The sequence below is a fragment of the Parastagonospora nodorum genome (genome assembly GCF_000146915.1).
Source record: "Parastagonospora nodorum SN15 chromosome Unknown scaffold_5, whole genome shotgun sequence".
In the NCBI taxonomy this organism is placed as follows: domain Eukaryota; kingdom Fungi; phylum Ascomycota; class Dothideomycetes; order Pleosporales; family Phaeosphaeriaceae; genus Parastagonospora; species Parastagonospora nodorum.
The window spans coordinates 193,968-215,579 of NW_001884553.1; the positions used below are offsets into that span (position 1 = coordinate 193,968).

General features: G+C 52.1%; 12 protein-coding genes across 12 annotated transcripts; 7 read left to right on the plus strand and 5 right to left on the minus strand.

Annotated features, from left to right (window-relative positions):
* Positions 1-854: 854 nt before the first annotated feature.
* SNOG_03424 (hypothetical protein) lies at positions 855-1,748 on the plus strand (the record flags this gene model as incomplete). The annotated part of the gene is made up of 1 exon (XM_001793938.1): positions 855-1,748. The coding sequence occupies one exon, from the start codon at positions 855-857 to the stop codon at positions 1,746-1,748; it is 894 nt and encodes a 297-aa protein (XP_001793990.1).
* Positions 1,749-2,361: 613 nt separating this feature from the next.
* On the plus strand, positions 2,362-3,006 carry SNOG_03425 (hypothetical protein; the record flags this gene model as incomplete). Its single annotated transcript, XM_001793939.1, has 2 exons — positions 2,362-2,635; positions 2,726-3,006. The coding sequence occupies 2 exons, from the start codon at positions 2,362-2,364 to the stop codon at positions 3,004-3,006; spliced, it is 555 nt and encodes a 184-aa protein (XP_001793991.1).
* Positions 3,007-3,055: 49 nt separating this feature from the next.
* SNOG_03426 (hypothetical protein) lies at positions 3,056-3,379 on the minus strand (the record flags this gene model as incomplete). Its single annotated transcript, XM_001793940.1, has 2 exons — positions 3,056-3,291; positions 3,334-3,379. 2 exons carry the CDS (start codon positions 3,377-3,379, stop codon positions 3,056-3,058), a joined length of 282 nt encoding a protein of 93 aa, XP_001793992.1.
* A 163-nt stretch (positions 3,380-3,542) lies between these two features.
* Positions 3,543-6,378, minus strand: SNOG_03428 (hypothetical protein; the record flags this gene model as incomplete). The annotated part of the gene is made up of 2 exons (XM_001793941.1): positions 3,543-4,400; positions 5,026-6,378. The coding sequence occupies 2 exons, from the start codon at positions 6,376-6,378 to the stop codon at positions 3,543-3,545; spliced, it is 2,211 nt and encodes a 736-aa protein (XP_001793993.1).
* Positions 6,379-7,703: 1,325 nt separating this feature from the next.
* On the plus strand, positions 7,704-7,936 carry SNOG_03429 (hypothetical protein; the record flags this gene model as incomplete). Its single annotated transcript, XM_001793942.1, has 2 exons — positions 7,704-7,892; positions 7,913-7,936. The coding sequence occupies 2 exons, from the start codon at positions 7,704-7,706 to the stop codon at positions 7,934-7,936; spliced, it is 213 nt and encodes a 70-aa protein (XP_001793994.1).
* A 39-nt stretch (positions 7,937-7,975) lies between these two features.
* Positions 7,976-9,604, minus strand: SNOG_03430 (hypothetical protein; the record flags this gene model as incomplete). Its single annotated transcript, XM_001793943.1, has 1 exon — positions 7,976-9,604. One exon carries the CDS (start codon positions 9,602-9,604, stop codon positions 7,976-7,978), a length of 1,629 nt encoding a protein of 542 aa, XP_001793995.1.
* A 543-nt stretch (positions 9,605-10,147) lies between these two features.
* Positions 10,148-10,589, plus strand: SNOG_03431 (hypothetical protein; the record flags this gene model as incomplete). Its single annotated transcript, XM_001793944.1, has 2 exons — positions 10,148-10,301; positions 10,366-10,589. 2 exons carry the CDS (start codon positions 10,148-10,150, stop codon positions 10,587-10,589), a joined length of 378 nt encoding a protein of 125 aa, XP_001793996.1.
* Positions 10,590-10,922: 333 nt separating this feature from the next.
* Positions 10,923-11,698, minus strand: SNOG_03432 (hypothetical protein; the record flags this gene model as incomplete). Its single annotated transcript, XM_001793945.1, has 2 exons — positions 10,923-11,394; positions 11,445-11,698. The coding sequence occupies 2 exons, from the start codon at positions 11,696-11,698 to the stop codon at positions 10,923-10,925; spliced, it is 726 nt and encodes a 241-aa protein (XP_001793997.1).
* A 1,111-nt stretch (positions 11,699-12,809) lies between these two features.
* Positions 12,810-14,459, plus strand: SNOG_03433 (hypothetical protein; the record flags this gene model as incomplete). The annotated part of the gene is made up of 1 exon (XM_001793946.1): positions 12,810-14,459. One exon carries the CDS (start codon positions 12,810-12,812, stop codon positions 14,457-14,459), a length of 1,650 nt encoding a protein of 549 aa, XP_001793998.1.
* Positions 14,460-15,737: 1,278 nt separating this feature from the next.
* Positions 15,738-16,433, plus strand: SNOG_03434 (hypothetical protein; the record flags this gene model as incomplete). The annotated part of the gene is made up of 1 exon (XM_001793947.1): positions 15,738-16,433. The coding sequence occupies one exon, from the start codon at positions 15,738-15,740 to the stop codon at positions 16,431-16,433; it is 696 nt and encodes a 231-aa protein (XP_001793999.1).
* Positions 16,434-18,888: 2,455 nt separating this feature from the next.
* On the plus strand, positions 18,889-19,707 carry SNOG_03435 (hypothetical protein; the record flags this gene model as incomplete). The annotated part of the gene is made up of 2 exons (XM_001793948.1): positions 18,889-19,061; positions 19,116-19,707. 2 exons carry the CDS (start codon positions 18,889-18,891, stop codon positions 19,705-19,707), a joined length of 765 nt encoding a protein of 254 aa, XP_001794000.1.
* A 224-nt stretch (positions 19,708-19,931) lies between these two features.
* Positions 19,932-20,846, minus strand: SNOG_03436 (hypothetical protein; the record flags this gene model as incomplete). The annotated part of the gene is made up of 1 exon (XM_001793949.1): positions 19,932-20,846. The coding sequence occupies one exon, from the start codon at positions 20,844-20,846 to the stop codon at positions 19,932-19,934; it is 915 nt and encodes a 304-aa protein (XP_001794001.1).
* Between the last annotated feature and the right edge of the window lie 766 nt (positions 20,847-21,612).

Consider the following 21,612-nt stretch of genomic DNA (forward strand, 5'->3'; position numbering starts at 1 on the left):
AAGCGGCGCTAGCAGCCTGGAGGCATATAAGGGCTCCCACCCCCCCCCCCTCTTTCTTTCTTCAGCCGCTGCTGCTGCTATCCGTTTCCTCGGTGCTCACGATACCTTGGTTGGGCCGCGATCATGCCATTGTACCTTGGCGATTGGTTGCGGTCGGAGACATTACTGCGGTGTGGACTCTCGGAACAATTTTTGCTCTTTACTATCCACAGATAGTCTTCTTTTCGTTGATTCACTTGGCTTGCTGAGTGGTTGAAGAAGAGAACTTTATGACTTGAAGGCTACGCTGGACGCTTTGTTGCAATTGTTGCCACTATACGTGTGACCTTTTGCTTGAAGTGTTACTGTTGTACCCATTATTTATTGCTACAGGTGTTGCTATTGCGCAGTTCATTCTTTGCTACAAGTACTGCCGTTGTGCGGTTTGATTCCTGCTACATATGCTGCTGTTATGCACGTTGTTTGATATCGTCCGTGTTGTCGACGCTCGCTGCCACTACAATGAGTTCATGCGTACATTCGATTGATATCCTTTCAAGGTGTATGAATCTAATTCTTGCATTCAGATGGTGACTATCCATGTGTTGTTATCCCATCGACTGGACGCGATCAGTGGCGCTCAGGTGAATGAGCAGCCCGCAACTGCGACATGAAATTTCAGTTTGCGTGATTTCCCCTCCCGTCCCTCGAGCTTTGCTGTCTTGCAGCTCCAGCTCCTAAAACTCTCGTCCTCTCAAGCAATTTCTCTCCTCCACTGCACTCAGCGCGAAGCGTCTACACAATCGAGCAGCACTTCCCAATCCCTCTCCACGCCACACTCACGACCACTCCCGCTCCCTCTCCTCTCTCTCAAGATGGCCCCCACCATCATCAGCCTGCCGAAAGAGCTGCTCGGGCTTGTCTTCGAGGAGCTCTGGCTGGCCACACCAGATGCAGGTACCAACCTGCTCCCGCTCGTGAACCACTCCTTGGATTTGTTCGCGGAAGCCAAGCACCGCGCGCCCCTATGGGGACCGACGAACGAGATCTCTCCCCCTGCCTACGGGCTCCCTATTTGGCTCCTGACCAGTAAGATGGTGATGGAAGAAGGCGTTGCGGCGTTCAACCGCATCGGCCGAATATACATGAGCACGCCTCAGCTATTCTTCGGCTGCGACGAGGACGACAAGGAGTACGATGAGGCAGCGAGGCGAACTTCCTGGTACAATCCAGACGCCTTTCCCTCCCTCCAATCACCAGACAAGTGGCGCCGTTTGTTCCTCTTCTTCGAATGGCCGCAACACTATTTCGACCCCGCGCAGCGCCGTCCCTTGGTCGACTGGGACTTGAAGGACGTAGAGTACTGCCGAGACCTCTTTGCGCATATCGGCAAGAGCGAGGTGTTGAGGGAACTTGAGTTCCGCTTCACCGCAAGCATGTACGAGGTCGACAGTGTTTACACTGTTGACCTCAAGCCGCTTGCGGCTCTTGTCGGTGGTTTCGCTACCCACCTGGACCGCCTCGACGTCTTTCTGGAGATCAAGAGGGATTGCGTCGTGGAGGAGGAGGAGCAGGATGATGAGGAGGTCCTCGCCTTAGAGGAAGTGCGGGATGAGGTGGAAGCCCTCATCTTGCAGGAGGTGCGCAAGTTGAGCGAGCGTGCGTTGGTGGAGATGAGTTGTGATGCCGTAGAGGGGATCGAGGGGATGAGGCTTTGGGAGGGCGACTTCTCCAAGTTTCGTGGATGGAGGCTGCTGTGGACGCGTTAGTGGGCAACCACACTGCGGTTGGTTGACTGTCTGGGGCTGCACGTAGATAGTCCTAGATGATGCCAATAAAGTATCATGTTCTTCTCGACTGCGTAAAGCACTGCGAGACCCTCCCGGATGATTGATCTCACGAACTGAAATGAAAAGTTGTAAGAAGTTCGCTATCTATCGAGGACAAACCACTGTGTGCCATTCGCACTCGCTTCAGGTCATTATGTAGAACCAGTGATAGGCTTTGGTGTCTAGGCTCATGGAACCACTCAATATAGCACGGTAAATGCACAACGACGCCTTTGCAGCCATTCACGATTATGAATTCACTCAACACTCATTTGAATCGCAAATTGACCAAATTTCTGTTGGTGGGTCATCAATATTCTCTTTCACTGCCCATGTACCACTTCTTCTCCACTAATTCACCATCGAAATCTCCGTGTGTCTGTACATCATCTTTGTCTGATAAAGAATGTTCGACATATCTTTCCCCAACCAGCTTCCCTTCATCACAACAAGAAAGTCTCAACACGTTTGTTGAAAACCGCACAACTCCTTCTGCTAGAAAACTCAACCCTTCGCTTCGCCAAACTTGAGATAGCAATTTAGACATCTCGATATGTCAAAGAAAATCCGATCCGTTGCGAACAAGATTAGTATGAAGGCCGCCTACCGCGCTGATAGACTCATTAAGTCTGTATTCAGGGCAAAGTCCCGAGAAGTAGAGCATGCCCCCGCAGTCACTTCGTCTTCGGTGTACAGTCAATCATCTGGCTTCTCCACCGAGGTTATGGACACGAACAACTGCGAGGATGTAGCTCCCAACCTTCAGACTCAGCAAGACGACCTCTGGGAGAAGGAGCAAGAAGAACGAGGGCAAGATCTTGCTATCCGTCAGCTCTTGCACGCTTCTGGCATGAGTGCTAAGACGTCGCGACTCCATCGTCGAATCTTGAATTGTACAAATTCTGGCAATAACATAGTACATATTACCACGCCGCTGTCCATCAAAGCAAAGCCTCAAAAGGCTACAGAGCATACTGTGTCTGACACTAGCGATGGCACTCAACCTCCTGCAATGTGCGAACAGCAAACAGGTATTATTCGAGAACAGGATGTCAAGCCTGTACCGGACGTAGATCAGGGCAATGATTCTGGTTCTGACTCCTCGTCACTTCGTCGACGTGGGGCTGTGCGCCTCAAGACTAACCCCATGCATGTCTGCCCAACGCACGAAATCAAGCACTATACTCGTCCGCGGTGAAGTATGAGTCCAAACTTCTTTCTCGAGTCTTGTGAGGATGGTGGTATATTCAAGCAAAACTACGGCTTGTCCAGGTCGAGACGAGCTTTTGATCCTCTATCATGTGTTGTTGTAAAGGACGCAGACTGGGTAATATGCGGGGAGCAAAAGTGGCTTTGATTGGACTCTGGTCTCCTGCCATGTCAGTGTGGTAGAAGATTGAGCCAAATGGAAGCCCTGAAATGATTCTTTGAAAGGTGATGAGGTACGCTTTTGTCTGACCGTATAGTGCCATTTGAGAGTAATCTGGTGGTGTTGTTCGCCATTTTTGAAGATAAGATGACTAACAGTATGTATTTGCAGTCGGTTTCTTCAAGTAGTATTCAAGAGCCATTGCTGTTTCGACAGAACATCAAGTGCGTCCAAGATCACAATCACCCCAACCCCAATTTTGTACTCATCTCTGCAGATCATGGAATCTCACCGCCCGACGACCTCCACGCCTAGACCCCCAACTTACGCCATTCATCTGGCCCCCAATCGTGCCCCAGCGCAGTTCACTTCTTGTAGATGAAGCTGCACTCGACTTCATTACAGAGCATGTCTTGCTTCTGCGCTATATGAAATTCGAGCGTGGGAATATCGCGTACCAGTCTATCGTAGTATCGGCACAGCGACTGATTGAAGGTCGTAGCGCCCTCCCACAATCCGAATCGTCCCTCCACAGAAATCTCGAACCTGTCCAAGTCGACTGTAGCATCCCAGAAATCTTTCAACCCGCCAAGGTTGATGCAGATGTTTTCTGCCCAGAAGACATTGGGGCCACTCTCCAGCGAAATCTTGAGGCTGCGAAGGCTCTTTGCCCCGCCAAGGTATCGCACTAGGACTTCCATACAGCATTTCTTGCAAGCTACATGGAGGTTGTCACCGTAATGGCGACGAAGGTTTATTAGCGGCAAATTGAGCTCAATGGCTTGGACGCGTGAGAGAAGAGCTCCGGCCAGGACATTGTGTAGGACGTCGGAGTGCTGGAAGTCAGATGCGCGTCCCCACCACATAAACGGAAAGGGAGAAACACAAAGACTACCGCGGCGAATCAGAGCATCGGAGCTCTCAGACTGGATCAACCTGCTCGTCTTGGGCCACGTTGGCATTTTCGCGAACTTTTTATTGTAGACAATGGTGGGCGGGAACGTCTCAGTGGTGCTGTACCAGATGCCTTGCCTAATGTCATCGTGGTCCTGTAGGTCGATGATTGGAGTATCGAGCCACAGCCAATCGTAGATTTCGTCGCGTATCTCACGGGGGAGATCGAAGAAGGTCGTTGGCATGATGGATGGTAGGTAGTAGAGGCTTCTGATAAGAGTAAGGGACGCGACGGGAATTCCGCGCGTGCGAGGGAATTTGAAGTGGGACTGGAGGCAATGGTTGAAATTCTCAGTAAGCGAGAGAAAGTGGGCAGTGGTTGTTCGCAAGAAGGAAATGGAGCTGAAGCACACGCAGTGCACGTCCGTGCGCACCAGCGATCAAACGACCAATTGTACAAGCACAACCAAGCGGATTGCCGGAATCATGATGCGAACTCTGATTGCAATTCCAATAGCTGTTGATTATCATTACCCATCCTGTTCCCCTTCCACGTCTCTGTAGTCCTCATGGATCAGTCCTTGCCGTACCTCCCTCCAAAGTCCAGATAACCGCCGGTGCCCAATGTCCTCGTCCGCACCCGAAAATCCCAAGTGCTGTGCTAAATGAGACCGACCTACGACAAGGTAAGAAGTTCATTTAGAATACCTTCGAGTACTTACTGGCCTGATTGTTTCTCACTGTCTGAGTGTAGACAAAGGAGAGAGGGAAGGAACGAGCAAAAGCCCGATATCGCATCGTGTCCAAGTACCCAGGACCCCGCCATCTCTTGCTTGCCATCATGATCTGGGCCGAAGCGCAGACATAGCAACATACCTACCCAGTACCTACTTTGATGATAACGAAATTATGCAGAGCCAGTTTTGAGCACATGATCAAAGAAATGGGACGTACATCCGGCGGAGCGAAGTCATCGTTCGTGAAAACAATGGCCCGACCGCGACCACCTCCGACTTCATTGGGATTACCAGCGGAAGGAACGTTGCAGCCATAAGGATCGGTAACGACATTGTTCGAGTCGATTTCGGCTGAGCAGCGGCAAAGGTTACCCTGCTCAAGGGCGTAGATGCGGTAGGGACCCCCAATCGCATCGATACAGAACCTGCGACAGGTGATTTGCGTGAAGGTAGAGTTGTAGGCAGATGGTCCTTTGAAAAGGGATTGGCCGTCTTTGCCAGTGGTTGAGACACAACCAAGAAGGGTTCCTTCGGGGTCGTTGTCTGAGATGAGGGTTTGAGGATTGGTGGCAGGCGTGCCTGCAGGCAGAGGGCTACCAATTGGGGTAGGAATTCCAGAGCCGAAGATAGGCGAGCTGGTGGGCGAGCTTGGAGCAGCGGATGGGATGCTCGGCGAAGGCAAGCCTGTAGACTGGCCGGCATTGGAGGGCACGGAAGAGGCACCTCCACTGACTTGAGGGGTCTGGGAGCTGACGCCCCCGGCATTTGGAAGACTGCTGGGTGCAATGATAGGTCCGGAAGATGGACCGCTGATGGGAGCACCAATGGATGGGATGGTATCAGAAGGTGTACCGCCGATAGGGGCGCTGACGGATGGGATAGCGCCAGATGAAGCACCGCCGATGGGGACGCTGACGGATGGGATAGCGCCAGATGAAGCACCGCCGATGGGGACGCTGACGGATGGGATAGCGCCAGATGAAGCACCGCCGATGGGGACGCTGACGGATGGGATAGCGCCAGATGAAGCACCGCCGATGGGGACGCTGACGGATGGGATAGCGCCAGATGAAGCACCGCCGATGGGGACTCTGACGGATGGGATAGCGCCAGATGGTACACCACCGATAGGAGTGCTAACGGGCGGAACTCCTCCGGATGAAACACCACTGATAGGGGCGCTGACGGATGAAATAGCGCCAGGGAGGGTTCCAATAGTTTGTGGGCCGCTGGCAGTCGCCAAGCCTGTGATAGAAGACTGGCCGACTGGGAGACTGATGGTAGGTGAGCCAACGGCTGGCTGGCTGCTGCTTGGTACATTGTTTGGTGTTGGAGCCACAAGCCAAACGTTGACAGCGTTGGGACCACCACCGGCTTGTGTTGAGTCGCCTGAGTTGGGGATGTTGCACAGGCTCTCGTTTGGTGTAGCCGGAATTGAGCCAGGGATAGTTGGTACCCTGGGACTCGTGTTACCGCAGCGACATGTCTGACCGTTCTGAATACCAAAGTAGGTGTACGGCGCGCCGGCCGCGGTGGTTTGACAGAAGGTTCGACAGGATGCGTCGGTCATGTTGCCGCTTGTAGCGTTGAAGCTGGCATCTTGGAGGACCGGAGGTTCCGTGGAGAAACAGCCTTGGTAGGGGGAGTTGATGGGGTCGAAGTCTGTGATCAAGGAATCCTTTGATGTGTTAGCCAAGCCCGAAGGCAATGGTTAGCGACATCTCATATGCTCAAAACTGTGCTCTGCGTAAAATCATAGGAAAGAAATATACACAGGAAAAGCTGTGAAAGTCAGTATGACAGCACCTATGCAAGATTCATTAGTAAGCTTGAGATTGAAGTTAGCGAATATGATCGAATCTAGCAGGTTAACTGAATGAATCAAGTAGATCTAGTCGGCGTATCTTAATGCTGTATCAGCATGTCAGAAAGTGGAAATTAGCAACTTATAGAATTGAGTTAGCAATGCTGATCAACAGTTTAGCAGTGCTACAGCAATCCTAGGTTAGCAAGTCTGCGTCTTAATCAGTTTGTCTGCGTCTAAGTCAGTATTTAAGAATTTGTCTCTGGCCGTGAGTTAGCAGTCTGCGTCTGAGTTAGCATATCTGAACCGGCAAGTTAGCGTTTCGAAGTTTGTGTCCTATGTCAGTATTAAAGTAAGGCAACAAGCCGGAGTCGCAGTATACAAAGAACAAGAGCGAGACAGCGGTAATGAGACAGTTGTAGAACAGGTGTGCATCGTTACTATATAGTCTCAGCACAGGAAGATTTGTCTTGCAGGGAGTCGGCTTCAGTAGTGCATCCCGGTGTGTTGGGCCTTGCGTGACACGGGGTCGATGACCGAGAAGTTCCGAGCAGAGGTTGCAGCACAACATGAGTCCTGGTATGCACCGCCGAGTCAGACCTGATCTAGAGCAGCACGGTCCAAAGGACAGATTCGAAATACTGTTCTGTCATGGCAACGATGAATTGTATGTACATAGGTAGACTCTAGAAAGACTGTCAAGATAAAGGTAATCGTTTGAAATAACACACCATCTCGCACATGGATCCATCCAAAAGGTTGCAAGAGCACATGTCATAGACATCCCTCGTCCAAAGTGCTCTGTATTGCGCGTTCAACGCGCGTGCTGCCACTCTGTTCGCGGCAGCTTGGCCCGAGAACCCCTTCTCTTTTATATGTCCTACGTAGCACGGGCTTCCCACGTGTTGTGAAACAACGCTTCTCCAGGGCAACAGCCTTTACAATCGCTTGCTCGCGCAAGTTTCAACGTCACCCCAGCAATCAAAGCGAACTTGAGTCTCACGTGACGCTCAGAAATGCACTTCCACCAACATGACAGTAGGCTGAGTGAAGGGATCTCGTGCAGATATCTGTAACCCCACATTGCTGCCATGGCTCCGAGTAAGGCCGACGCGCGCTATGGTCTCCCTTTCCGAGGCCAAAATCTGCGAAGAGAAGCGCGTGAACGTTGTTGCCAGGCAAGCATAGTGTGGAATGTGCTGTTGAAACTCGCTACGACACACGTCGAGAAGTTCAGTGCGGCGAAAACCAATGAGGTGAAGAACAAGTCGACAGGACAGGTAAGGCTCGATTCCACCAGTATTGGCGACGATTGGAAGTATAAAATCCTTCCATGGTTGAGCAAGATCTGAAGCTCCCAAGCCTAATCCCAAGACAGCAGACGCTCCGGCCGCTGCGATATCGCATCTGGTACGCAGCCCCAAGAGCACACTTGCGCCTTGAAGGGCAAGGTGCGCCCTGTGCCGAAGCTCAGGCAGTACCATTGAATCCATTCTGCTCTCGCCACAACAAAATCGCTCTTACACACGAAGCATGTCTTGAACTCCCCATAACCGCCAGCGCTATTTTGTTCCGCTTGCTTTAGTATAGCATCCGCTACTGGAGGCACCGGGTCGCCAATGTGATGTCGAATATCCGAGATGGTGAGGTCCTCTTGATCCTTGTGGCGAAGTGCGCTGTGAATGGCCAGTGTAAGAAGAGATTTGGTTTTCTTGGTGTGGGGAGGTGTGAACCATGACTTGGGTACACCATGCGCGCCTCGTGCCGTGTTTGTTATAGTGGCGAAGTCGTCTTCTGACGATGGTGGCTTGGGAGAACCATCAATGAGGCTACCAGCTTCATCGAAGTAGCTAACTAGCGAATGTGCCAAGCACCTGGGCCGCATGAAATACATTTCGTCATCGAAGAAAGAGTAGTGTGTGTGCCCACTTTGGGTCGGGTTGTCAGAGAAAATTATCATCTCCAGATACAGCACGCCCCACACGTGCTGATCCCGGTCAGGCATCGAAGCAACAGTTCTGTGAAGCTGCTCCACGCAGTCAGTATGCTCAAGACCTGATCGAGTGGTCCTCAACGTTGACCAGAAATTGCGTAAGGGTTGTGGAAGAGGAATCTCAAGTCGATCGTCTTTTGGGTGCAACCATTGCACGCCGCTGTCACCCAGTGTCTCGAGCCCGCCGTCGTTTCCTCCCTTCCACATGTACAGCATCTCGAAAGGTAGCGACTGGATGTGATTTCGCGAAATGTTCAGCTCGCGGAGACGGCGAAGCTGGGATATCTGCACTGGGAGCTCTTCAATGTTGTTGTCAATGAGGGCAAGTGTAGTCAGATTCTGTACTCGGAACAAGGACGGTGTGAGGTGTTGGAGTTTGTTGTGGTTGAGGTCAACATACAACTCGGGCACCATGGAGCGATATTGGCCTTCTGCTGGGAGATCATTGCCTGGGTCTGGTACGCTTTTGATCACAGAAGACAATTCGCCAATGCGCTGAATGTGGCGATCTTCGAAATCACAATCGCTGAAATCGTAGTATTGAGCGTTGCTGTCCAAGCCTCTGTATAGCTTCTCACAGAACATAGACTCTCGATCGTCTGCAATCGACAGCAATTCGGGTGGGTCGACTTCCACGGTACCATCGAGACCGAAAGGCGGTTTGTGTGGTGGAAGGAGGGAGTCTGAGCTGTCGGTGGCATCGCTCATCATGTACACTCCTGAGTCAAAGTTGCGCGTCATCTTCGTCTTCTTGGCTTCTGGTGTGCTGTGGGCGGACGACTCCGCGTTGTCCCACCAGGCACCTTTTCGCTTGTTCTTGAAGATACGCGGTGATTGATAATTGACAAGATCGGCAGACTCGCGAGAGTCGTCACTGGAGAAGAGAGGGGGCGGGGAGCTCGATTTCGGAGACAAGATGGTGTTTCGTGGCTCGAAGAATGGCGAACCTGGAGCGGTCGCGTGGGGTGGTGACGATGGTGGCACTGCATCACTGTCCATGTTCGCGTAGAGGGACTTTCGCTCCGTGGACGGCAGATGGAACAGCTACAGAGGAGGTCTGATGGACGAGGGGAAATGTCTGGATTTGGCTTCACAGAGTGAGTGAATGCAGAGGGAATTGCTCGGGCGCGACGCGTTGGAGTTCGACGCGACCCCCACTAGTTTGACATGGAACCAGGGTTCAAAATCCCGCCATGGTCCGCGAACGCACGTGCGCGACTAGTACCACAACCTTCACATTTTCCGGACAGTTTTCATATGTGAGAGCTTTGCCAGTTGTAGACTTCAGGAATCTACATGTCCTTAGATTCATCATAGCTTTAGACTCTGTCACCACAGAGCCACGATGGCGATGGGTACAGTGCAGTACAGCACCTGCAAGAGCACAGTGACAATGTTCTCCTTCACTGCGGGTTGCTCTGTGAAGGAACTGCATTCACCTCTACATTTGCTCTGCTTCTTGCCAGTAAAACTTTCAATCAAGCCCTTTCTTCAACACCATCACATCACTCCCAATCCCTCATCTTCTGAAAAACCACCACAATGAGCAACAACGTCTTCTCAAATCCCGCTTCGGCGGCCATCTTCTTCGCCAAGTTCTCCCGTCTCGATCCTGCGACCCGCCGCAACGTCTTCCGACTCTTGGCGGACGACCTGTACACCGCCGTCGACCTTGCCGCCACAATATGCTCACGAGGTTGGCAGTGTCCTCTTCCGCTCATACCGAGCCACAAGCCCTCGCCAACTCTTCGTTTTCTTAGTCGCTCTGACCGCGGTCCGAGATTTCTCTCCGCACGTCCAGACCATAATCCTCTCGTCCCCTTTCGACGACCCTGGTCAGAGTGGCTTCTACGAATGGCTATATGAGTTTGCTAGATGGACACTGCCTGCAGGGCACTTAGGCCTACCCGTGCAGCATATCGGGTGGAACCTTTTTGATCTTTGTATTAACAGGGGACTAAACCTGGTTAATGGCAGGTTGTAGGGGACGCACATGTTCCCGCCCAATTGGCAGCACACGAGTCTGCTGCGGCGCGTACTGCCCGCGCTGTGCCCGAACGTGGTGAGACTGGAGTTGCCGATAGCTTGGGGTCCTACGATGGCGCATAGCGCAAGAACGGGTTTCCCGAATGCGGTCGTCGTCCCCAGACCATGAGGCACGAAAGTCTCACTAACCCGCGATGAACGGTAAGCAAAGCAGCGGTGACAAGGAACGAAGAAATTCAACAACAAGCGCTGGAGCAAGCTTATTTGGCCAGTAGATGATGCTATACGCAACCTGCGCTGGGAATCCTCTTGAGGCAAGCAATCCGGATACTCAAAGACCAGCCAAGCGTCGAAGAGCTGCATTTGTGATCACACCGCCATCCATCTCAATACCACTACCAAGCAGCGGTTCGCCTTTCGATGCCGCCAGCTCCGTCAAGACCCTACCCATGGGCTGCGTCGGCATCATCATGCTCTTATAGACCACGCTTAACGGCGGTAGCAGTGCGCTTTTCCACATGGCCTGCTTTGGGATGAAGGGATGAATCTCCGGGTGGTTCTTCCAATCAACGCCTCCCGGGCGAACATTAAATACCTTCAAGTTCGCGTTTTCCCTGATCATGTCGGACAGCGCAACCTCAGTAAGTCCCTTCACACGCGCGAAGAGGCTCGTGAACATTCCCGGAGTATGTGTGGCGCCTTCGCCAGAGACATATACGAATGTGAACGGCGAGCTTGGGTCGAGGGTTGAGAAGGCTTTGGCAGCGGCAAGCGGGTAGTCGTGTGTGATTTTGAAGTATTCGCTCCCTCAAAGTCAGTTCAGGCACGGAACCTATGTCAGGTAGAAACGCACTTCTTATCCACATCGTTCTGCGAGACGCCCTGAGCCCAGACACAACCTTGCGCATCTTTCAGCTCTTCCAACAACGCCTTTCCGTAAGTTTCGAAGTCTTTGTGGATGATGACTTTCGCCTTTGCATGTCCCTCCGCCATCTTGACTGGTCGCCGACTGAGGATCGAAACACGACTGATGCTCTCCTGGGCTAGCATGTTATGGAGCACCGAAGCGCCAACGAGACCGGTCGCGCCTGTCAGGATGAGATGCATCGCGATAAGCTGTCGGGGATGCAGAAGCAGTAGTGAAAGTTGCAAGAAGCTGCTGTGTCTGGATATGAGCAAAGGGTCGGTACGTTATCAAATCACACCCAGCGGGCCATCGTTTATAAAGGGCCATCAAGCCAGAGTCTTGTGGCTGTTAAGGTCATCGCTTGATACCTTGGGGGGTCATGTACACGGAGTTTACGACGTGTAGTTAGTCTTGTGGCCGTGGGATCAAGCATTGTGAGGTTGTGGAGACGCCCGATGAGTCCGATCTTCGTCGGACGAAGGAAGTTCGTCCGTCGCTGGTTGACTAAGCTGGTAGCCTGGCAAGGAAAGCGCCGCGCCATCTCACGCCCTGAACCAGCGAGCACCAGGCACACGCCCAAGAGCCCATCCATTTCATCCCGCGCATCGCATTCTCACATGGGACCGCTGGCGCAACACATTTCCTCCAGTGCACAACAATGCAGGCAGGTATCCGTTTCCTAGTCGCTCCTCGACATGGTGCGGCAATTGGACACACCACCCCTGCTCGCATACGTAGGGCGGCCATGACATCGCCAAAAATCAAGCTGACGGGTGAATTTCTTCGTCCGGAGCAGTATGTAGCTTTTCTCTAAGCTCAATTATCGTAACCTTCGCACCCTGAATCGCAAACTTCTTTCTTACTTTGCACTGTGTCACCTTCTTTTCTACAACCATTGGTTTCCTCAGGATGGCCACCGCATTGGCCCTGGCAGATGGCCATCTTGTCTCTCTGGTGCTCAGTCATCTCTCGGACATGACATACAAAGATCGCCGACAAAATGGGCCAGATCAACCAGTTGAATTCGTAGAGTTCAGGCCGACCTTGTTGCCGTCCATTTGTGTGAGCAAACTTTGGGCCGACGCTGGAACGTCTATCCTGTGGAAGCGATACCCCCATCTGCCGGCTATGCAGCGTATACCAATCGAGAGGCGTAAGTGGTATGCGTCCAAGGTAGAGCGTATCTACCTGCTTTCACCGCCTTCGGAAAGCGGAGAAGATCTGGGCTATCTCGAACAGCTCGACTGGCCATGTCTGAAAAGCCTTGAACTGGAAGGGGACTGGAGAGGTCATGACCGTGCTCTCTACCACATGTTACATCCGAACCTGGAGCACTTGGAAATCTCTGCAACGCCGTTAGACCATTCGACGCACATTGCCAAGACCCTCCTCCCCAAGTTATCTGCTGCTTGCAGAAGCCTTGAAAGCATACACATTGGACCAGACGCCATCAACTCCAGTCCTCCTGTTCAAGCCCAGATTATGAGCGAAATTCTTGACGCCAATCCTACAGTAAAGGACGTGTCAGTCATGAACGCAGGCTTTCGTGGCACCGATATTCTTTTCCGTTGGCTGGGCCAGCGTCCCGGTCTTGAAGCTCTGGAGCTGGACCTCGATCCTGGTACACAACTGTTGCCGTTTATCCAAGACCCCGGCCTTCCAGCCAACTCCTTTTCTTCGCTGCTTCGACTGCACGTAATGTGCTACCCTGAGATTGCTCTCGCACTTCCAGCTCTTCTTCCGAACGTCGAGAAGCTTTCTTTCGATCTCGCCCGGATGCCAGACCATGCGCCCGTCGAATCGGACATTGCATTTTTGGACAAACTACTGTATACTCTTACCCGATGTCAACGTCTCAAGTCTGTGAAGGCCAATATTGGTCTACTGTCGGCATCATTTCCTTCCAGCGAGACCTTGCCCATACTGCATGGCGCATCTTTAGTAGCTTTTGCATCCGCATGTCCAAATTTGACAGACCTAGCGCTGCTCGTCTCAAAACCAGCTGCGATTAATGCATCCTGCATCTCCAGCACCGACTTCCTGCAATTCTGTCGATTAATGCCACGGCTTATGCAACTTGACTTGGAGCTTCATCCTCAGACGACAATAGCATTGGAAGAGTGCGCACTCAACCTTCTTGGAGAACACTGCCCTCAACTCGAGGTGCTTCGCTTGAAGGTGGCTCTTCAACTACCGAGCTTGACTACAATTGAGGATGAGCCAAAGTTGGCTTACGGATCCGAGGCACTGGGTGCCGCATCTACCCAGATGGAGCCGACAATATATGAGTATGGCGTTGTCTATATTGGCGCCGAAGAAGCTGCAGTCCGTACCTCCTCGCCGACAGCACCTCTCTTTGCGAGACTCAACCATCTTGCGCTCGCCCGGCCACAGACTGTGCTTTCCGTAGCTGCAAGCACATATGCAACCTCCATTAGTTCTCAGTCAAGCTCTATCACCGATCCTTGGCTCGAGGAAGAGCTCGTACGTTCGTGGGCGCATTCTCTCCTTGTACATTTCCCACGCCTCGACATCCTGGAGGCCTGGGGTGACTGGACTGGTCAGGAAAACGACTCGATGAACTATTTCTTACCACTCGAAGAGCCATTGGCCAGTATTTGGGAGTTCTTAAGCGGTGTGGAGCAAGACCTTTGGGACGACGGGCAACCTCACACTACCGAGGGGCCGGAAAGCTGGGACGATGACTTCGAACAGGGTGTCAGCGTCCGGAGCAGTGGTGATTGGGACCGGGCCAGCCTTGTCAATGAGTATCCTGGGAGCGCTGGCAGTGGCTATCTGGAAACTTGCGACGAGGAACCAGAGGATATGATCACTCCTGTGGACGATAGGAATCATTGGTTCACGAAAGCCGAAGACGCACAAACGACTCTTCCCGTGAAGCCCGACGATCAGAACATGCACGCTCTCAGTGACCGCGTGGGAGATGTTACACTTCATTAGTAGCGAGAACCAGAAACACGACTGGCTCAGACCTTTTAGCGCGGCGCATACCTGGATCATTGGCACTTCGGAAACACGATCTGGAAGGTTGGTACTCAGTACATACCGCTTGAGGGCAATTTTTTTCGTAGAAATGTACAGGTAAGACATTCTTGGGCTCTTCCACGGCCTATCATTCTCTGCTATCTCTATTCAACGTCAGGTCTGATTCTGTACATCTTTCTCTCTTCCTTCTTCCAATAAATCGCACGCGCATAGCCCTTGTCAAAAAACATAAGACGACGAGATTTTTGGACCATATTTGTCAATTTACGTACTGCCACCTGTCTGTCGTGAAAACACATGAATGTGGTCAGTGCAGGTTTCTGAAGCTCTCCTGCTCTTGGGGATTCATGCGCTCTTCATCTTTTCAAGCATCCGTGGTTTTCGGGGGATTTACTGGAGTGATCGACCAATCGTGATGTCGCATGCTTGTGTTTCAGGATTTCCGAAACCGCCAACGCAACTCTGCTGCAAGTAGCAGCTGGAACACTTGTTCGGTGAGTCTCACAGACATGCACGCTCGTTCGGAACGATAGAAGAGACAGCGCCGCAGTGGGGCGTGGAGACGTTGCAACGTCCTCTAGTTTTCTGTTTTGCGACTGTGTCGTCATCCACCGTATTCTCGTTTTCGATCTCTCGTACATAGCGCAGCTCTCGGTAAGGTTCAAACCTTGATTCGAAACGAGGAACAGCGGTCGGACGCGCAAGTCTGCGAAACGCGCAAAACAACAGTGACAAGAGCTCACTCTAATCATCTCTCGTTGTCCTTCCGGTCTGTCCGTCTGCCGCGACAGCTTGGAACACTTTCAACACAGTTCGCACTTTTTATTCATTCCATCCATATGTCCAGCGGGGTATCCCATGACTATGCGCATGCGCGGTCAACTTGCGCACACGACACCCAGGATCTTTATCACCGTTCTTCTCCTTATCGTCCATATCCAAATAGTCTTTTCGATACCACAGTCATTATTCCGGCGCCAGTCCGATTTTGCAGCCATACAGCTTCCATCATGCGCGTTGACGTGCTTTGTGAAGGGGGTCTTGACAGACGGTTGCGCCAACGAGACGGATTTTGCGTGTCATTGTGGAAGAGGCGACATTATCGGGAAACAAACAACATGTGTGCGGCAGGGTTGCAATCAGGTTGAGGCCGCGGTCGCATTTTCGAAGGTTCGAGCAGCTTGTAGGGTGCTGGGAGGCAGAAGTACTGTTGTTGGAGAATCGTGGACGAGAATGGCTTCGAGCGCCGCGGTTTCTAATGTGGTGTCAACTTCGAGCCCATCTGCTGTTCCAGCACCGAATTCGAGCCAGGCACCGCCAACCACTTCCAGCAGCAGTAATCCGAAGCCTATAATCACACCAAGCACTCTACCGACAGGACCAAGCTCAACGATTAGCTCGACTATCGCAAGCTCGGCGGCTTCCACGAGTACAGCACCTGTTGCTCAGGCGCCTCCAGATCAGCTCTCAGATGGTGCGAAGGCCGGTATCGCAGTAAGTGTCTCGTCGGTGGCGCTCTCGATATTCTCTGCTCTAGGCTGGTACATTCGTCGCCTGAAGCGCAAACTCAGAGACGCTCAAGAGCAATTCAATGACGGTCGCCCATCAAGTCTTGTAGCTCCTGCTCGCCGGTCCAGTTCCAGACGTGGTCGCAGAACCTCCATATCTCCTCTTTCGTCACCAATGGTAGTCGACGATAGCGGGTACGGCGCCGCAACGCGCAAGCGCGCCGAAATCCTCTCGGTCGTGGTCGAGGCCGATGAAGAGCTGGGTATGCGGGAGCCGGTGCCAGGGCAAAGCGAGGGCTTGACTGCGCCTTTGGAACTGGAAGCTGCGATTACGCCTTTGGTCGAAGCTCCGCTGGCGGTCACGCCCAGGGAGAGGAGTCGGGAGAGGAATGGGGGCGCTGCTAGTCACGGAATTAGCTAATACGATGTGAATGAAACTGAATCATTTCCTTACGCTTCTTGACTTGGCGGCGCTCAGAAGTTTCTATGCTTCAAGCGCCGCAGCTTCTCAGCCCACCATTCTCTCCAGAGCTTCAACTTGTTCTTTGCACGGATGTGCCGTGGCAGGTCTGGAGCTGGCTCGACCCAGACTGCTCCAGAAGTAGAGGCGGGGAACGAAGCGGACCAGGGTGTGCTGGTGATGCGTTCCATTTTGTATGAGTGGGTAGTGTTGAAGGCAATGTGTGTTGTGAGTGACGATTGCGGTCAAACCAGATGTTCAAGACGCGAAATCGAGGTGAAGAGGGGTCCAAATTTTGCTATCAACACTGCGCCAGTACATCACAACAACAACTTAAGATCAGACAGTAGCATGGAAAAGAGCAATCTTCCTCGATGAACCAGCAAAATGCCAGAACGATCAATGAAAAAAGTAAAGTGTTCCGTAGAACTAGCCCAGTGAGCCACTGGCAAAAAATTCTCGGACAGATTGAACTCGGTACTGCCGATGAGCGCATCATGTCCGGAGCTCTCCTGTTTGACGACGGAGATGATCTGAAAAAAATTCCCATCAGCATGAGTACTGAAGTAGCCATGCCTAGAGTTCGACACTGGCAACATCTCAGGCCGAAGCCATCACAGAGTGCGTAGCATGCCTGAGCAACGACATGTCCCACCGACAGCATGAAAGCTGTGTGTAGAGTGTCATCGTATGCCCTTCGATAAAACCCGAAGGCAATGATCAGTGTGCAAACAAAAATTGTCCCGACTGACACGAATGCCTGCACAAGGGCCGCCAGCGATGTGCAATGCCATGCGAGCCCAAGTGAGCCCCAATATGCCTGAGCAAAGAGGTTGACCGAGTAGACCACAACCCGAAGGAGATCGCCTGTGAAGGAAGGAAGTTAGCTGGTATGTTGAGAGGAAGATGTTGTTGAGGAGTACGTACCTGTTCCCCCGACCCCATAATGAAGAAAAGAGTGTAGAGGGGAGGGAGGGAAAGCCTTATATAGCCCTGGGAGGGCGCCAAGCCGGTGCCAAAGATCACCCGCGCCGGATCAGTCAGCGCTGCTAAGCGACAGCGAGGTCTTGCCGGTTGTCATGGTGAAGGAACCAAACAGAGGGGTCGGGTGGCGTACGTCAGTGTGATCTGGAAAGCGCGGGCAGGTCCAAGCTTAGCGGGCGGCGGCAGTGTGTAGAAGCGGCAGAATTTTTACGGCGTTTGGAGGGACATCTTAAGGGTTCCCGTGCCGGGACATGTACAGGCACTGTATTGTGGAAAGAAGCTGGGCCACATTGCCCATTAGCTGACGGCTTGGTCGCTGTGCGAAGGCTACATATCTACTTAGTGGCTGACCATTCTGCGTGATACAAGCAAAGTCTCTGCGTACATGTCCTCTTTTGTTCATACTGTAGTCCGAAAGTTGCAGATGACACCGTTAAGCGACCCATCCTGGATGCGTACGACAACGTCCAGCTTCGGGCAGTGCAAGGCGTGCGGACTGTAGCAAGCTGCTCTACAACGGGAAACCTTTACTAGATGGTACCTTCCCAAGTGTATTGTATAGAACCTGCTGTCTGACGACCATAGAGGGTACCTTCAAGCAATCAGCCCTGGAGGCACACAGCTTCCAGCTTCAGGTAGTGCAAGGCGTGCGGATGGCAGCAAGCTATCATGCAACGAGAGACTGCCTACTTGATTGCACTCCCTCAAGGGTATACTAGATGCAGCCTGAGTTAGACAGCATGAAGTCGTCAACCACAATCCCTCGCGATTTACATGCGAAACTGTACTGTGCAAAGTGGGGTGACAAGCAATCACTGATAGCTCACGCTGGACCTGTGCGAAACCCTGCATCTATACACAACAGGTCCTTACGTATTTCATTCAGCGTGCTACAAAAACCCATTCAGTCCAGTGTTATGACTATCTGCGAGCGATCATACGCGGAGCATATATGAAAGACCGAAACAACACTTCACTGCAAAACAATCAATCTTCCTCGAAGCGCCAGCCGAAGCCAGCACAATCAATGAAAAAAGGCTGTGGATGTGATGATATCAAAAATTGTCCCGGTCCAGGCACGAATGCCCGCCGGGTAACGGTTGACGAGGCCGTTGTGGATGGAGAAGGGAATAGAGAAGAGGGGGCCGGCCAACTTATGTAGACCAGAGAGTGCCAAGACGCCGCTAAAACTCAGCGGCCGTGCATTGAACGTGCTTTAACGAGGTTCTGCCGGTCGGCATAGTGAAGGAGAAGGTCGGAATACGTCAGTGTGATCTTGATAGCGCGTCGGAGTCCGAGCTTTGAGCTGCCTGACACTGAAATATTCTCAGTAGCACATACACTTTCAAATTCGGCTCACGGAACTCTGACTACCTTCCTCATATCCTTCAGAGTCCACGAAGTACCCCCACACATAACCTTTACCGAAGACATGCCTCGCCACTTCCTTGACCTGCCGCGCGAAATCCGCGATAGGGTGTACCACGAGCTGTGGTCGAGCAATTCGGACATCAATATCTCGCCGTCTAACTACTGCCTCGAGATCTTCTCCGAATTCCACCCCGAGCCTCCACACTGGCTCAACACCTACCTCGACCCTCCCTAGTAGTTCCACAGCACGTCTGGGCTGCCGAAATGACTCCTCGCCTCCAAGCCCATCCTCCACGAAGCAGTGGAAGTCTTTGACCGCTTTGGGCGCGTGTACGTCGGCACCGGCGCAAAGTACTTGAGCTACAGCAAGTACGACGAGACTTTCGATGCCAGAGGCAGGGAAGAGTCTCGATACGACATCGCCACCTTCCCCGCTCTCCTCCCACCTTTCTCCCGCCACCGACTGTTCATTCAGTTTCTGGTGCCAGATCACGTCCCCGCTCCGACTGGCTACCTTCCCCTCATCTACTGGGACATCCGCGACATCAGGTATGCCCGAAAGCTCTTCAAAGATGTCAACCGGGCTGGCAAGCTCCGAGAGCTGGACATGCGCGTACAGGCAATCACCCACCTTCCCGACACCGAGTACCGGGTGGACCTTGCGCCTGTTGCCAATTTGGTGGCAGGCGCAGGTTACCCTCTCGATCGTCTGGAAGTCTTCATTGGGACGGACGAGGATGACGTCATGTGGCAGTCTACCACATGTGCTCTTGAGATCGTGGAGAGGCTGCTCTGGACGGAGGTTCAGAAGCTGGATGCAGGAGTGCTGAGGGGTATGGTGGGAGGCGCGGTGGCCGACATGACTGGGGCGAGCATGTAAAACGACGAGGTGTTCCGGGGTTGGAGCCTCGTCTGGGTTAGTAAGTTGATGATAGATAGACTGGCCATGCATGTGGGAGGCGAAGACAATGCAGCGTAAGAAGACAGGAAACATGATTCACTACTGTTGAGGCGTGACTGGCATCATTGTCAATTTGAGTATACCAGATGCTTTAGCTTTAAGACCCTCTCGCTCTTCTCATCGCACATTCCTCATGTATTGACTCAAACAGATCCAACGCCCTCCCAGAAGAACTTCCAGTCGCGATGCAGGTACCCGTAAACTCCTGGTCTACCGTCCTCCTTCTTCACAAAGTCCTTAGCTGGGTACCTTTCCATACCTGCAAGTGCCCCTTCTCCAATCTCTCGCAACTTCTGTAAGAGCCGGTCCTCTACTTCATCTCGGCCCTCTCGAGTGACTCTATCGTCCCACGATGTGGGTAGTCCGATCTGCAAGCGGGCCAGCGTTGCTAAAGGCCAAACAAGGCCACCAAGAGCATCGGTATTGACTTCCACAGGACGGCCTGAATGATGAAAGTTCTTGAGGCAGAGTTCTACCTCTTCGACTTTTGCAGAAGCAGTGACATCTTTGAATAAAGCCTCACAATACTGGATGTGATCTGGGCTTAACTCGATCATCGGAGTTGGGGTCTTGAATGCGTTACGCCCTGACTTGTGTAGGACGACTCGAAGCCGCTGAACGTTGTATGGCGAGATCAGAGGCGAGAAGAGATGGCGATTGTATAGAGCATGGTCTTTGCCCTTAAGCGCTTCGTGCGGATTTCCCCTGATCATTGCTGTGTCGATCTCCAGCTGGCATTCTCCATGGCGATTGAACACAGCTATGCCATCAGCAAGCATTGCCTTATTGGTGAGGAGCCAAGACGGGAGCCCAATTGGTAGGTGAGCCGGACCATCCTCCTCTTCTTCGAACTCGTCCTGCTCACAATCTTCAGCATTGCTTGATCTCACGAATAGAGAATTCTCTTCCTCCTCTTCCACAATATGAGAGTTTCGGATGATGTTGGCAAGATGGATAAGACCGTCTGTCTCAAGCATCAGAATAGAGGATGTGGACAGCCACGTGTGATGAAGGATCATCTGGCGAATCTCGACTGGAGGATCTTTGAGGTTACCCATCGTTGTGAATAAGGACCGTTCAAATTCAGATACATATTTTGCGGATATTTATGTAATGTGTCAAGCGTACGCTTCAAGGTCTACGTCTTGAGCGATATAGTGTTTAGTCTGATTTTGATGAGGTGGGTGATGTTTGGTCGGTCGGTAAGAGACCTGCTCTGGAAGAATTGTGGATTATCGGTTGGGTGGCACAGGATGTGTGAGAGTCTCAAGTCTGCTGAACAGCGCGGGAGTCGACATACTTATACACTGGAGTGTGTAGCCAGATGACTAATTTCACGCTAGAAGAAGACCAGCAGCCGGGAAGGCCTTAGGAGCCTCATTCTTAAAGTGTTTGTGAAAGAGAATATTCATTCCCAATGGTAGGATAATCAGAGGAAGCTGCTGCTCGAGTGCCCTTTCATACTAGAGCTAGCTTGCTCCACTTCTGATTGTCATAGCGACTTCAGTTTCACGCTGTAAAACCGACTGTACGCAGAGAGCGTCAATCTGCATCGAGTCTCGCGGTGTTTGACAAGACGCGAGCTTCAGCTCCTTCGTGTACTACTAAGTGACTTCGTACACGCTATTGAAGTCGTATGATAACCTCGATACAGCAAAGTCTGACCATGACAAACACAAGGACACAATTACCTTTACACAACCTGTTCTGACCATGGCTATTTGCTGGCGGCCTTCAGAGACACGGTTGCTTCCAAAGCATCGCAAAGAATCAGCATGTCGACCCGTACCAAAAAGTGACAATGCGCTAAGCGTGTACATAAAT